General features: G+C 50.3%; 1 protein-coding gene across 1 annotated transcript in view; it reads left to right on the top strand.

Annotated features, from left to right (window-relative positions):
* The first annotated feature begins 216 nt into the window (after window positions 1-216).
* The window catches only part of LOC105487229 (SEC14 like lipid binding 6), a 29,474-nt gene continuing 13,257 nt past the window's right edge, over window positions 217-16,433 (top strand). Inside the window, 2 exon segments of the mRNA XM_024794610.2 lie at window positions 217-336; window positions 6,041-6,116. Of these exon segments, the coding sequence (XP_024650378.2) occupies window positions 217-336; window positions 6,041-6,116 (196 nt within the window).

Genomic DNA, 16,433 nt, shown 5'->3' with positions numbered 1-16,433 from the left:
CCATGTGTGTGAAATCAGGTGGTGTCAATTTCAACATGCCCACATCAACGCTCCCAGGAAACATCGCTGTCCTGATTTTGCAAGTGAGGATGTGAACCCAGGGCAGGCTGAGTCCAGGGCCCTGTGCCTGAGGCACCTAGGAAGGAAACGAGCCCCACCAGTTGCCCTAAGGCTGACAGGAAGGAGTGGGATTTCTGGGCAGTGATAAATGTGGGCATGGCTGCCAGCTGGGCAAAAGGCAGGCCACCTGGAGGGAGCCACAGAGCGGAGCCTGGACCCACTCACGGGCAGCCCATCGCAGACCTGAGCCCATCGCAGGAGAAGTCGCTGGCCCAGGTGAGTGAAGGGAGAGACTCCTACACCAGCCTCAGTTTCTCCTTCTGCCATGGGGAAGGGCAGGACTCAAGGTCCCTGAGGTTCTTTTGAACTCTCCAGCTCTGGGTCTCTTCCCAACCATGAGGGACTTGGCAGCCGGAGGCTACACCAGCACTAGCCAATAGAAATACCACGCCACCATAAATGCAAGCCACATAGGTCATTTGAAATTTTCTTTCTTCTTTTTTTTTTTGAGACAGAGTTTTGCTCTTGTTGCCCAGGTTGGAGTGCAATGGCACAATCTTGGCTCACTGCAACTTCTGCCTCCTGGGTTCAAGCAATTCTCCTGCCTCAGCCTCCCGAGTAGCTGGGATTACAGGCATCTGCTACCACGCCTGGCTAATTTTTGTATGTTAGTAGAGACAGGGTTTCACCACGTTGGTCAGGCTGGTCTGGAATTCCTGACCTCAGGTGATCCACCCACCTCAGCCTCCCAAAGTGCTGGGATTACAGGCATGAGCCACCGTGCCCGGCATTTTTGAAATTTTCTATTAGCTCCATTAAAGAACTAAAAAGAGGCTGGGCACCGTGGCTCATGCCTGTAATCTCAGCACTTTGGGAGGCTGAGGTGGGTGGATCATTTGAGGTCAGGGGTTCAAGACCAGCCTGGGCAACACAGTGACACCGTGTGGCAGGAGAATCGCTTGAACCCAGGAGATGGAGGTTGCAGTGGGCCAAGATTGTGCCACCGTGCTCCAACCTGGGAGACAGAGCAAGACTATGTCTCAAAAACAAAACAAAAAAACAAACAACAACAAACTAAAAGAAACAATTGAAATAAATTTTAATAACCTATTAACTTCAATATATAATCTAATCAATATAAAAACGATTGGCCTGGTGCGGTAGGTCAGGCCTATAATCCCCGCACTTTGAGGTGCGAGGATCAATGGAGCCCAGGAGTTCTGGTAACATAGCGAGAACACATCTTTACAAAAAATTAAAAAATTAGCAACATAGGCCGGGCGCGGTGGCTCAAGCCTGTAATCCCAGCACTTTGGGAGGCCGAGACAGGTGGATCACGAGGTCAGGAGATCGAGACCATCCTGGCTAACACGGTGAAACCCTGTCTCTACTAAAAAATACAAAAAACTAGTCGGGCCAGGTGGCGGGCGCCTGTAGTCCCAGCTACTCAGGAGGCTGAGGGAGGAGAATGGTGTAAACCTGGGAGGAGGAGCTTGCAGTGAGCTGAGATCCGGCCACTACACTGCAGCCTGGGCGACAGAGCGAGTCTCTGTCTCAAAAAAAAAAAAAAAAAAAAAAAAATTAGCAACATAGAGCGACCCCATCTCTAACAACAACAACAACAACAACAAATAGCTGGTGTGGTGGCCCATGCCTGTAGTCCCAGCTACTTGGGAGGCTGAGGTGGGAGGATGGATTGAGCCTAGGAGGTTGAGACTGCAGTGAGCCATCATGGTGCCACTGCACTCCAGCCTGGGCAACAGAGCTAGACCCTGTTTCAAAAAAAAAAAAAAAAAAAAAAAGAGTGTTTTGAGGGGATACTGAGTCTTTGAAATCCTGTGTATTTTACACTCACAGCAGACCTCAGTTCAGACTAGCCACGTTTGAAGAATTTGTGTCTACCATACTGGACAGGGCTGGTGAAGGCTGCTGGCCTGCTGGGGAGGCTGCATTGGCAGGTCCCGTCCTCAGCTAGGAACTGGAGAAGGCAGGAACAGGGTGCATTTTCGTCTCTAGCCTGGGAGGAGTCCCTCGAAGGTCCTTAGGGTCTTTCCTTCGTGGTCGCAGACGGCAAGCGTGGGCTTCAGGAAGACTCAAACAGTTCCATGTGCATGGACGCAACGACGGGGCCTTGGAGGTCTCGATTCCTGCCATCACAGGGCTTTGCATCCGGTAGGTGGTGTACCCGGGGTGGACGGTGCCGGGAAGGGGTTCGTGGGGCAAAGAGGGACGGCGACCGCGCTCTGGAGTGGGCTTTCTGGTAGGGTCACGAGACCGATGGGGAGGGTCGCGGTGTGGGCGGGGCGGGGCGGGGCCTGGATCCAGGCTGGGGAAGGGATATGAGCCAGGCCTCCCCGCCCAACACCCTGCCCTTCCGCGCCCTGCCTTTCGGTGCCAAGAACAGGCACAGGTGCCAAGAACAGACGAAGTTTCTCCTGTGCCTGTTCTTGGTTTTCTTCCTCAAGGTAGTGTGTGTAAAGCTGTGTGTTGGTAACTTCACCCGTTTCCTTAGAAAATGGCTGAATGTGTTGCTGATGTATAATGATACCAGAAAATTTGTTTTTTGTCCATGAGAGTGAACAGGAAATTTATTTATTCATTTATTTAGAGATAGGGTCTCACTCTGTCACCTAGGCTGGAGTGGTGAGAACATGGCTCACTGCAGCCTCAAACTCCTGGGCTCAAACAACCCTCCCACCTCAGCCTCCTGAATAGCTGGGACTACAGCCAGGCACACCACACCCAGTTAATTTTTAATTTTTTTTTTTTCTTTTCTGAAATGGAATCTTGCTCTGTCACCCAGGCTGGAGTGCAGTGGTGTGATCTTGGCTCACTTCAGCCTCTGCCTACCAGGTTCAAGAGACTCTCTGCCTCAGACTCCTGAGTAGCTGGGATCACAGGTGTGTGCTACCATACCCGGCTAATTTTTGTATGTTTTGTAGAGATGGGGTTTTGCCATGATGGCCAGAGTGGTCTGGAACTCCTGGCCTCAAGTGACCCACCCGCCTCGGCTTCTCAAAGTATTGGTATTACAGGCATGAGCCACTCCACTCAGTCAGAAAAGTTTTTATTTCTCTCTCATGAAAAGCAATTAAACACCATTCATACTTTAACAACGCTGGGAAGGGAGTATGATTAAAATCTAGCTGAAGGATGATTGTGGCCTTTAAAAGTTGTGTTTCTTGGTATCCAAGATGATTAAAAAAATAAAATTTAAAAAATAACAATTTTTTAAAAGTTGTGTTTCTTGAATTGTATGAATCTTTTTAAAAGAAAACAAAGTATAAAGAAATAAAGCTAGCGGAAAAATCTTACAAGTTGTTCAAGTGTGAATTCATACGTGATTATATCCCCATAAAGCTGTTAGTTTTAATTTTAAAAAGTTCAAGTCATCGACTTTTTTTTTTTTTTGAGATGTAGTCTTGCCCTGTTGCCGAGGCTGGAGTGCAGTGGTATGATCTCAGCTCACTGCAGACTCTGCTGTCTGGGTCCAAGCAATTCTTGTGCCTCAGCCTCCTGAGTAGCTGGGATTACAGGCGCCCACCACACCCAGCTAATTTTTGTATTTTTAGTAGATACGGGGTTTCACCGTGTTGGCCAGGCTGATCTGGAACTCCTGACCTCAAGTGATCTGCCTGCCTTGGCCTCCCAAAGTTCTGGGATTACAGGTATGAGCCACCACACCCAGCCAATTGATTTTTTTTTTTTTTTTTTTTTTGAGACAGGGTCTTGATTTATTGCCCAGGCTGAAGTGCAGTGACATGATCTCAGCTCACTGCAATCTTTGCCTCCTGGGCTCAAGCAATTCTCCCACCATAGCCTCTCAAGTAGCTGGGACTACAGGCGTGCACCACCACGCCTGGCTAATGTATTTTTTGTAGTAATGAGATTTCACCTTGATGCCCAGGGTGGTCTTGTAGCAGGACTAGCCACAGACAAAACTCCTCAGACACCAGATCAAAGAAGGAAGAGGTTTTTTATTCGGCCGGGAGTGTCGGCAGACTCGCGTCTTAAGAGCCGAGCTCCCCGAGAAAGAAATACTTGGCCTTTTTAAAGGCTTACAACTTTAAGGAGTCCACGGCAAAGGGTTGTGATAAATCGAGCAAGTGTGGGAAACGTGACTGGGGGCTACATGCATCAGCTAACAGAACAGAAAGTTTTACAATGCTTTTTTTCATACAGTGTCTGGAATTTACAGATAACACAAGTAGTTTAGGCCAGGGGTTGATGTTATTATTATTACTTTGTTTAACTCCTAGGACTGGGTGGTGGTGACAATGTTGTCTGGCTATTTATCTTACTTTTGTTTCTCTCTCTCTTTTCTCCTGTCTTTGAACTAGGCAAGGTGGGGGGAGGAGGGCAGCAGGAATAGTAGTGGTCTCCTCCCTTAGTCTCAAACTCCTGAGCTCAAGCAATCCACCTGCCTTGGTTGGCCAAAGTGCTGGGATTACAGGCATGAGCCACCTCACCTGGCCAAGTAATTGATCTTAATGCCCATGAGTTCAAAATACAATACTCAAAAAAGGAAAAAAGGAACAAAAATGAGGGGCAGTGTTCGGCATCAGGAAAAGGACATTCTGCTTAGACCTGGGATAACCCTCTTAAAAGACAATTGAAGTCAGAAATTGAAAGAAAAAATTGCTCATGTTGGCTAAGAAGTCCCTTCACCATTTCCAGCCTGACTTTCCTCACTTAGGGAATTGGTATAATGGCAGCATCATGTCAGGATTCATTTAATGCTTAGCCGAGGGCCAAACACTCATATTCCTGTAGACAAAGGTTATCAGTCCATTTTGGGTGGGGGGTCAGGGAAAGTCCTTTGAGGGTCCATTTGGGGTCCAATGAGAATAAGACCCAGAGAGGGCGGAATGACTCAGGCAAGGCCACAGTGGGACCTGCTGACTCTTTGTCCAGTGCTCTTTTCCTTACCACATTCATCAGTGTTGGAGGCTGGCTTTAGCCTACAGTCAATGACATCCACCCAGGAACGGACCCTCAGCTCTCAGACCCTGCAGGGTGGGCCCAGGGTCAGCTGAACTATCCCAACCAACTCCCAGGCCAGGTCAAGCCACCCCTCACTCGGGCCTGGCTAACGGGTTTCAAACCGTGTCTTTACAGTGAAGCCTTCTAAGTCACAGTCCATCATTTCAACCCTAACCTATCAGGTACACAGCTCAGCCCTGCTTAAGTGTGAGAGGGAACCGTCAAAGACAAAATTGACACAAATTCAGTTTAAAGATCTCAATTATCTTTATTGCAATTCTAGAATCAGGCAACCAGTTCTGCCACTCGCTGGCTGGGTGACACTAGGCAAGTTGCTCAACCTCTCTGAGCCTCATACTCTGTGCAGTTTATGCTCCCACCTGACCTGGCCTGAAGACTTCCTAAGGATGAAGATTAGCACCCTAAAGAGGGCCCCTCCCTGCCCCCACATCCCTGAGTCAGGCTTGTAAACCTTCTCTGTGTTTAACCCACGTTTAATTCTCTCTGATGTTCAGTGTGGTAGGTTTTTGTTTGTTTGTTTGTTTGTTTTTTTGAGACGAAGTCTCGCTCTTGTGCCCCAGGCTGGAATGCAATGGTGCGCTGCAACCTCCACCTCCTGGGTTCAAGCGATTCTCCTGCCTCAGCCTCCCAAGTAGCTGGGATTACAGGCGCCCGCCACCACGCCCGGCTAATTTTTGTATTTTTAGTACAGATGGGTGTTTCACCATGTTGGCCAGGCTGGTCTCAAACTTCTGACCTCAGGTGATCCTCCCGCCTGTGCCTCCCAAAGCGAGCCACAGCGCCTGGCCTGTAGTTGGTTCTATCATCCCATTTCCAAGACGGAGAAAACAAACTGTTACGGCTTGACCCAGGCCCTGATCCTCCCAGCCCGAGTGGGCCCTCTTCACTCAGACATCCCCTTCCTCAAGCACAGTTGAGACCTGCAGGACTGAGGGTGGTTGACCTCTGACCCAGGTCTCTCCCTCTCTGTCCTCAGTTTCGGGAGAACATCCAAGATGTGCTATCTGCCTTGCCCAATCCTGATGACTACTTCCTCCTGCGCTGGCTCCGAGGTAAGGATAGAGCGTGGGGGCTGGGGTAGCGTCAACGGCATGAAAGAGGAGTGTATTAGGTATCTATTGAGTGTATCAAATTACTCCAAAATATAGCCATTTAAAACAACTGCAAACATTTATTCTCTCACGATTTCTGTGGCCAGGAATTATGGAAAGGCTTAGTGGGGTGGTTCTGACTCAGGGTCTCTCATGAGGATGCAGTAAAGATACCCATCAGGGATGCAGTCATCTGAAGGTTTGGGGCAGGAGGATCTGCTTCCAAGATGTCGAACGTAGCTGACAAGTCTGTGCTGGCTGTTGGCAGGAGGCTGCAGGAGGCTTCAGTTCTTCCTCACAGGGGCCGCTTGAGCATCCTCACAACAAGGCAGTTGGCTTCCCGCTGAGAGGTGACAATGTGCTAGCAGCCCTCACTCTCAGCGCCTCCTCGGCCTCGGCATCCACTCTGGCGGTGCTTGAGGAGACCTTCAGCCCACCACGGCACCGTGGGAGTCCCTCTCTGGGCTGGCTGAGGCCGCAGCCGCCTCCCTCTGCTTGCGGGGAGGTGTGGAGGGAGAGGCGCGGGCGGGAAACGGGGCTGCGCGCGGCGCTCGCGGGCCAGTGCGAGTTCCGGCAGGCGCGGACGCGGGCTCTGCAGGCCCAGCACATGAAGCGGCCGGCCGGCGCCGCCGGCCCAGGGCAGTGAGCCAGCAGCTGCGGAGGTTGCGCCGAGTCCCCCAGCAGTGCGGGCCTGCCGACGCTGCACTCAAATTCTCGCCCGGTTTAAGTGCGGGCCAGCCGGCGCTGCACTCAAAGTGGCGCTGCACTCAAATTCTCGCCAGGTTTAGCTGCCTCCCCGCGGGGCAGGGCTCGGGACCTGCAGCCCGCCATGTCTGAGCTCCCCCGCTGCAGTGGGCTCCCGCGCGGCCTGAGCCTCCCCGACGGGCGCTGCCCCCTGCTCCGTGGCTCCCGGTCCCATCGACCGCCCAAGGGCTGAGAAGTGCAGGCGCGCCCCGGGACTGGCGGGTAGCTCCGCCTGCAGCCCCGGTGCAGGATCCACTGGGTGAAGTCAGCTGGGTTCCTGAGCCGGATGGGGACTTGGAGAACTTTTATCTAGCTAGAGGATCGTAAATACACCAATCAGCACTCTGTGTCTAGCTAACTCTGTGTCTAGCTAACCTAGTGGAGACTTGGAGAACTTTCTGTCTAGCACTGTGTCTAGCTCAAGGATTGTAAACACACCAATCAGCGCTCTGTCAAAACGGACCTATCAGCTCTCTGTAAAATGGACTAATCAGCAGGATGTGGGTGGGGTCAGATAAGGGAATAAAAGCAGGCTGTTTCCCCCCCAACCCAGCCAACAACAGCAACCTACTTGGGTGTTTTTCCTGCACTGTGGAAGTTTTGTTCTTTGGCTCTTTGCAGTAAATCTTGTTGCTGCTCACTCTCTGGGTTCACACTGTCTTTATGAGCTGTAACACTCACCTCAAAGGTCTGCAGCTTCACTCCCGAAGCTAACAAGACCACAAACCCATCAGGACCAATGAACAACTCCAGATGCGCTGCTTTTAAGAGCTGTACCACTCACCACGAAGGTCTGCAGCTTCACTCCTGACAGCGAGACTGCAAACCCACCAGAAGGAAGAAGCTCCAGACACACCATCTCTTTTTTTTTTTTTTTTTTTTTTTTGAGACGGAGTCTTGCTCTGTCGCCCAGCCTGGAGTGCAGTGGCCAGATCTCGGCTCACTGCAAGCTCTGCCTCCCGGGTTTGCGCCATTCTCTTGCCTCAGCCTCCCGAGTAGCTGGGACTACAGACGCTCGCCACCTCGCCTGGCTATTTTTTTGTATTTTTTTACTAGAGACGGGGTTTCACCGGGTTAGCCAGGATGGTCTCGATCTCCTGACCTCGTGATCCGCCCGTCTCGGCCTCCCAAAGTGCTGGGATTACAGGCTTGAGCCACCGCGCCCGGCCCACACCATCTCTAAGAACTGTAACATCGTGAGGGTCCACAGCTTCATTCTTGAAGTCAGTGAGACCAAGAACCTACCAATTCCGGACACGCCGCCATGAGTGATCCCAGTGAGCAGGGAGGAAGTGGTAATATCTTACAATGAAGCCTTCTGAGTCACATTCCTTTTTTTTTTTTTTTTTTTTTTTGAGATGGAGTCCCACTCTGTTTCCCAGGCTGGAGTGCAGTGGTGTGATCTCGGCTCACTGCAATCTCCGCCTCCCAGGTTCAAGTGATTCTTGTGCCTCAGCCTCACAAGTAGCTAGGATTCATGTGCCACCACGCTCAGCCCATTTTTGTGTTTTTAGTAGAGACAGAGTTTCATCATGTTAGCCAGGCTGGTCTCAAACTCTTGACCTCACATGATCCACCTGTCTGTCTTGGTCTCCCAAAGTGCTGGGATTACAGGCATGAGCCATCTCACTGGGCCAAATTCCATCATTTCTACAGCTATCTATCAGGTACACAGCTCAGCCTTTCTCAGTGTGGGAGGGAACTGTCAAAGACAAAATTACGACACATTTGGTTTAAAGATCTGAGTTATCTCTACTGCAATTCTAGAATCAGGCAACATTTCATCTTATGAGATAGAATAAGTGTTCAATGAGTGAAGCGGAGGAGTTTGGCTTTATACACAGAAAAGGGGCTGAAGAAAGCAGAAACAGAACAAAAGGCAAATCTATCATTTCAAAGCTACAATACTTTTCTGGTAAGGCAAGAACAATGGAAAGATAACTGATTGGTTTACATCAGGTGAGTTCAGGTTACTTTTTGCTGTAAGGCTAAAAACAGAACTTCATTAACATACCAGTTGAAGATTGTAACTGGACTGGCCTGTTAGGGAAATTAGGTGCACGCACTCTCTCTCTATCCCTCTTTTAAACAAGGTCTCACTCTGCAGCCCAGGCTGACCTCACTGTAGGCTTGACCTCCTGGGCTCAAGCGATCCTCCCACGTCAGCCTCCCTAGTAACTGGGACTATAGGAGCTCGTCACCACACCTGGCTAATTTTTGTGTGTATTTTTTGTAGAGACAGAGTTTCGCCATGTTGCTCAGGCTGGTCTAGAACTCCTGGGTTCCAGTAATCCACCTCCCTCAGCTTCCCAAAGTGCTGGTGTAATGCCCAGACCGTTTGTTCCCCAAAGAAGACCACCAGAGTCCAGAGTCAAAGCCAAGTGGCAAGGATCTTTTACTGCAAGTTCGAACTTGGTCCCTCCATTCCACAGCATACAAGAGGGCCCCGAACAATGCGAGTGCTTGCCTTTTATAGCCCGATGTAAATAGGATACGTAAAGTTACAGAGGAACAAGGAAATTCTTTTGGTTACGGCACTACAATTGGTTAACATTTTAAGTTATACATTTAGCAGTTTTCTATTGGTTCCCGCGCTTTCAGTAAAACCACGAACGGCTGTGTCCTTATCGGAGACTTTCCAGGTGGTGTTTTTCTAAAGTTGAGATATATGGTAGTCTCTGAGTTGAGAAATGTGTTTGTACTGGGCTCAGGAAGTTAAGAGATATATGGTGGGATGTGTTTGTACTGGGCTCAGGAAGTTGAGAGATGTATGGTGGGATGTGTTTGTACTGGGCCTGTTTGTGTTGAGTCCGGGTTTGAGGAATGTGCCTGTTTTCTTTCACTGGGATTATAGGCATGAGCCACCATGCCTGTCTGGGCTATCTCTTGATTTCTCAGGTCAGATAACAACTGTTTCAGTTTAGTAAGCATGAGGACTCCATCTTGATTTTTGGTCTTGTCTGTTGGGACCTAGTGCAGGAGTTTAGTACAAAGCAATAGCCTCCTATAATTTTTGTTTAGCAGAACAGGGAGTGAATGCCAGGGAAGGATCACTGATGGTCATCTTAGAGGTGGCTAGTACAAGGAGTGGAAATACTTTCATATTTTGGACACTTATTCTGTACCAGGCAACGGGTACAGCAGTTTTTACGTATTATTTATTTTTTGAGTCAGTCTCACTCTGTCACCCAGGCTGGAGTGCAGTGGCAGAATCTTGGCTCATGGCAACCTCCGCCTCCTGGGTTCAAGCAATTCTCTTGCCTCAGCCTCCCAAGTAGCTGAGATTACAGGCGCTCGCCACAATACCTGGCTAATTTTTTGTATTTTTAGTAGAGACAGGGTTTCACCATGTTAGCCAGGCTGGTCTCAAACTCCTGACCTCAAGTAATCCACCTGCCTCAGCCTCCCAAAGTGCTGGGATTACAGGCATGAGCCACCATGCCCAGCCATTTATCTATTATTTTCTTTCTTCTCCTTCCCTCCTCCTCCTCCTTGTTCAACCCAGTTAGGCAGGTATTATTGTTAGCTTTGTTTTTGCATTGGAGGAAGCTGTGGCTTATAAAGGTTAAACCACTTGCCCAAGGCCGCTATGCTAGCAGGTGACAAAGTCAGGTCAGTCTGATGTTAGAGGCCAATTGCTTAACATCCTCTCATAAAAAGAGTTTGGGGACCAGGTTAGGGAAGAGGTTTGCTCTTGAGATAAATGTCAGAATCCCAGGAATCCAAATGCAGAGACAGGATTCTTAGTGGCCCCGAAAATGTGACTGTAACTCCTACACTTAGATCCTTCCCTGAGGGGGGTACGTAGGGGGCAGGCGGTAGGGCTGGAGTTGGTTTCAGCTGCGGTGAGAAAACCACTGTGAAAACCATGTTGATCGTCACACCTGCTCCTACTATTGCAGAGTACACAGGATTTCACATCCCTGGATGTTGGTTAATCTGTGATGAATAGCCTTGGTAAAACTTGTGATGGCAACTTGCCTCTGAGCCTGGTGTGTACTTTATATAAGTTACGACAAGGCTGGGCTAGGGGTCTCACACCTCTAATCCCAACACTTTTGGAGGCCGAGGAAGGAGGATTGATTGAATCTGGGAATTTGAGGTCAGCCTGGGCAACATAGGGAGACTTCATCTCTACAAAAAATTTTAAAACTTAGCCAGACCTGGTGGCGCACCTGTGGTTCCAGCCACTCGGGAGGTTGAGGTGGGAGAATCACTTGAGCCCAGGAATTTGAGACTAGCCTGGACAACATGGCGAAACCTCATCTCCACAAAAAAATACACAAAAATCTTGGCCAGGCGTGGTGCTGCATGCCTGTGTTCCCAGCTACTGGGGAGGCTGAGGTGAGAGGATCACTTGAGCCTGGGAAGTTGTGAAAGAAAACAGGCACATTCCTCAAACCCGGACTCAACACAAACAGGCCCAGTACAAACACATCCCACCATATATCTCTCAACTTCCTGAGCCCAGTACAAACACATCCCACCATATGTCTCTCAACTTCCTGAGCCCAGTACAAACACATCCCACCATATATCTCTCAACTTCCTGAGCCCAGTACAAACACATTTCTCAACTCAGAGACTACCATATATCTCAACTTTAGAAAAACACCACCTGGAAAGTCTCCGATAAGGACACAGCCGTTCGTGGTTTTACTGAAAGCACGGGAACCAATAGAAAACTGCTAAATGTATAACTTAAAATGTTAACCAATTGTAGTGCTGTAACCAAAAGAATTCCCTTGTTCCTCTGTAACTTTACGTATCCTATTTACATCGGGCTATAAAAGGCAAGCACTCGCATTGTTCAGGGCCCTCTTGTATGCTGTGGAATGGAGGGACCAAGTTCGAACTTGCAGTAAAAGATCCTTGCCACTTGGCTTTGACTCTGGACTCTGGTGGTCTTCTTTGGGGAACAAACGGTCTGGGCATTACATCTGGGGGCTCGTCCGGGATTCCCCAAGCCCACCAGACCCCTGGTCAACGGATCTACCAGGATCGATCTGCTGATAGGTGAGCCGGCTCGTCTCTGTTTGTCTGTCCGTGTCTGTTCTGAACCTGTATCTGTGACTCGCGAAGTCTAAAACTGAAGCTGACGCAGTCCTGGCGGACGTGCTATAGGACAGCCAGCGGAGACTGGTGGGAGACGTCCCCTGGCTCTCGTCTGATCTAGATTTTTATCTGAACTGATTCTGACCCGGGCTTCCGGAGCGCGCTTGTGGCTAGATGTTATTTATACGCCAGATTTCCTTTACAGGAATTCTAACCCATATTCTTTTACAGGAAGAGACTACAAATTATTACAGGATGGGTAATACCCAGAGCACTCCCCTATCTCTCCTTACAAGTAATTTCAAGGATGTTAGAGCAAGGGGCCATGATCTTAGTATGGAAATCAGGAAGGGAAAGCTAATTACTCTGTGCCGCTCCAAATGGCCTGCCTTTGACATGGGGTGGCCACCCGAAGGGACGTTCCAACTTCCTGTCATCACTACAGTAAAGTCCAAGATTTTCCTACCTGGGCGTGCGGGCCACTTGGATCAAATCCCATATATCCTCATATGGCAGGATCTTGTTGAGAACCCGCCTCCTTGGCTGTCCCCTTTCCAATTAGCCCCTGAACCCTGTAAGGCACTGGTTGCTCGGCCTCTAAAATCCAAGCAACCGACTGCCCCCCCCATCCTGTTCTACCTGATAGCGGGGACCCACTGTCCACAGAACCCCCTCCGGGCCCCAGGCCCCAGCCCCCTGGGCTGAGCCGCGGGAAGGAGCAGGCAGACGGGAGGTGGCCGGTGCACCCGGACCCGCTGAAAGTGAAAGTAACTTTGAAGGGCCAGCGGGGCGTACGCGAGGGTGCACTTTGCGGGCTAGCCCCCCACAGCCGCCTGACTCCACAGTGGCTCTACCCCTTCGGGAAATAGGACCCCCAGATGACATGGGAATCCCCAGGCTCCAGTACTGGCCATTCTCCACCAGTGATCTGTATAACTGGAAGACTCAGAGTGCTCGGTTCTCAGACAACCCCAAAGATTTAATGGTTTTACTGGATAGTGTCATGTTCACCCACCAGCCCACTTGGGATGATTGTCAGCAGCTCCTCCGAATCTTGTTCACAACGGAGGAGCGAGAGAGAATACAGGTAGAAGCTAGAAAGCAGGTCCCGGGGGACGACGGTCAACCGACTGCCAACACTGACCTCATAAATGCGACTTTTCCTCTGACCAGGCCGGCGTGGGACTACAACACGGCAGAAGGTAGGGGACGGCTACACCTTTATCGCCAGACTCTAATGGCAGGTCTCCGGGCAGCTGCTCGCAAGCCCACTAATTTGGCTAAAGTATACTCTGTTCTGCAGGGAAAGACAGAAAGCCCAGCTACCTACTTAGAAAGATTAATGGAAGCTTTTAGACAGTACATCCCCATAGACCCAGAGGCTCCAGGAAGTCAGGCAGCTGTCGTAATGTCTTTTGTAAGTCAGGCGGCCCCAGACATTAAAAGGAAACTCCAGAAATTAGAAGACTTAGAGGGAAAACAGATTCAGGACCTCCTTCAGATAGCCCAGCGGGTTTACAATAACAGAGATACTCCAGAAGAAAAGCAATTTAAGGCCACTGAAAAAATGACCAAGGTCCTGGCAGCAGTAGTACAGAAAGAGCATCTACAGCCAGAGAACACCCAACCTAGGCGGTCCCCCAGACATGATAATCTGAGCAAAGACCAATGTGCATACTGTAAGGAAGCTGGCCACTGGGTAAGAGACTGTCCCAAAAAGAAACAATGAGGACAGGGACCCCCTAGGTCTACACCCGTACTAGTCACTCAAGACGAAGACTAGGGAAGACGGGGTTCGGACCCCCTCCCCGAACCTAGGGTAACTTTGCAAGTGGAGGGTTCCCCAGTTCAGTTCTTGGTCGATACAGGAGCACAGCACTTGGTCCTAGTTAAAACTAATGGAAAATTATCCTCCAAGTCCTCGTGGGTACAAGGGGCCACAGGAATTAAGAAATACCCCTGGACAACACAAAGAACAGTAAACCTCGGAGCCAGGAATGTAACCCATTCTTTCCTGGTCATCCCTGAGAGCCCCTGTCCCCTATTAGGGAGAGACCTGCTAACTAAAATGGGAGCACAGATCCATTTCCTCCCTGAAGGGCCCGTCGTGACCAACTCCCAAAATCAGCCCATGTCCATCCTGACTATAACCCTAGAAGATGAGTACCGGCTCCACCAGGAGCGAGTGGCCCCTGACCAGGACATAGCAACCTGGCTCCAGCAATATCCAGGAGCTTGGGCGGAAACGGGGGGCTTAGGACTAGCAAAACACCGTCCTGCCTTGTTTGTTGAACTCAAGCCTGGGACAGACCCCCTTCGGGTACACCAATACCCGATGCCCCTAGAGGCCAAAGAAGGGATTGCACCACATATTCGCCGGCTCCTCGACCAAGGGGTCCTTCGCCCATGTCACTCGCCCTGGAATACTCCATTGTTGCCGGTACGAAAACCTAGTAGCAGAGAATACAGACCTGTACAAGACTTGAGAGAAGTCAATAAGAGGGTTATGGACATACATCCAACTGTGCCTAACCCGTACACCCTCCTGAGTACCCTAAACCCTAAACATCAATGGTACACTGTTTTAGATTTGAAAGATGCTTTCTTCAGTTTGCCTTTAGCCCCTCAGAGCCAAAAGCTCTTCGCCTTCGAGTGGACTGACCCTGGGAGGGGCATAAGTGGCCAACTGACATGGACCAGACTGCCGCAGGGATTCAAAAACTCTCCTACCCTGTTCGATGAGGCCCTCCATGAAGACCTGGGTGAGTACCGACGCAAACACCCTGAAATAACCTTACTACAGCATGTTGATGACCTCCTGATTGCTGCTGAGACCCAAGAAGCTTGTATTCAAGGGACCAAGGGTCTCTTACAAGCTCTAGGGAACCTAGGCTACCAAGCCTCAGCAAAGAAAGCTCAAATCTGTAAATCAGAAGTAACATATCTGGGGTACCTGCTAAAAGGAGGGCAGCGCTGGTTAACAGACGCCCGGAAGCAGACTGTTCTGCAGATCCGCAGGCCACAATCCACCCGACAAGTAAGGGAATTCCTGGGGTCGGCGGGATTTTGTAGACTATGGATACCTGGGTTCGCAGAGCTGGCTAAACCCTTGTATCAGGCAACACGGGGGCAGCAGCCATTTAATTGGACAGAAGAAGCCGAGTCGGCTTCCTAGCAGATCAAAACCACCCTACTCTCTGCGTCTGCACTGGGACTACCTGATGTCACCAAGCCCTTCCACTTATACGTGGATGAGAGCAAGGGTGTCGCCAAGGTGGTAATAACTCAGAACTTAGGCACCTGGCAGAGGCCGGTTGCCTACCTGTCAAAGAAATTAGACCCAGTGGCTGCCGGGTGGCCCCCTTGTCTCCGAATGATTGCGGCCACGGCCCTGATGGTACAAGATGCTGATAAACTTGTCATGGGTCAAGAATTACGGGTTGTTACCCCACATGCCATTGAGGGTGTACTCAAACAGCCACCTAATCAATGGATAAGTAACGCCCGGCTCACCCACTACCAAGGACTACTACTAAATCCCCTCAGGATAACTTTCCTGCCCCCAACAACCTTAAACCCTGCCTCGCTGCTGCCCAACCCGGACCCGGACGTCCCGCTCCATGATTGCACCGAGATACTAGCTCAGGTGTACAGAGTTCGAGAGGACCTGCAGGACCGCCCACTTCCTGACGCTGACCTAGTCTGGTTCACTGATGGGAGCAGCTTCGTACACCAAGGCCAGAGGTACGCTGGAGCGGCAGTGACTTCAGAGACTGAGGTAATCTGGGCGGAACCCCTGCCCCCGGGAACATAGGCCCAGAAGGCCGAACTGATAGCGCTCACCCAAGCTCTTACCTTAGGGGCAGGGAAGAAACTGACAGTATACACAGACAGCCGATATGCTTTTGCTACGGCGCACATACATGGGGCCATTTACAGGGAGCGAGGGTTACTAATGGCTGAAGGAAAAGAGATAAAAAACAAGCAAGATATCCTAGCCCTGTTAACAGCCCTATGGAGACCAGAAAAATTGGCTATTGTACATTGCCCAGGGCATCAGAAACCAACCACTCCAATTGCTCAAGGCAACTTTCTGGCAGACCAAACTGCAAGGAGTGTGGCAAAGGCTCCCAGCCAACTCCTTGCACTCCAGCTCCCTGATCCGGGCCCCCGGGACTTGCCATATCTCCCTGATTATTCAGAACAAGATCTCCAGTGGATCGACAAACTTCCCCTGAAACAGATCCAGAATGGGTGGTGGACTGATACTAATGACCAAACCATCCTACCAGAAAAATTAGGACAACAAGTGTTAGAACACATCCACCGAACCACCCACCTGGGTGCCCGGTGGATGATAGACCTGATCAGACGCTCCAAGCTCAAAATCAGACATATAGCCGAGACGGCCAGCAGCATTGTGACAAGTTGCAAAGTCTGTCAGCTTAACAACGCCTACCCCCAATCCCAGGCTGCAAT

Source organism: Macaca nemestrina, chromosome 15 (genome assembly GCF_043159975.1).
Source record: "Macaca nemestrina isolate mMacNem1 chromosome 15, mMacNem.hap1, whole genome shotgun sequence".
NCBI lineage: Eukaryota > Metazoa > Chordata > Mammalia > Primates > Cercopithecidae > Macaca > Macaca nemestrina.
This window is presented reverse-complemented; position numbering and strand designations above follow the sequence as displayed.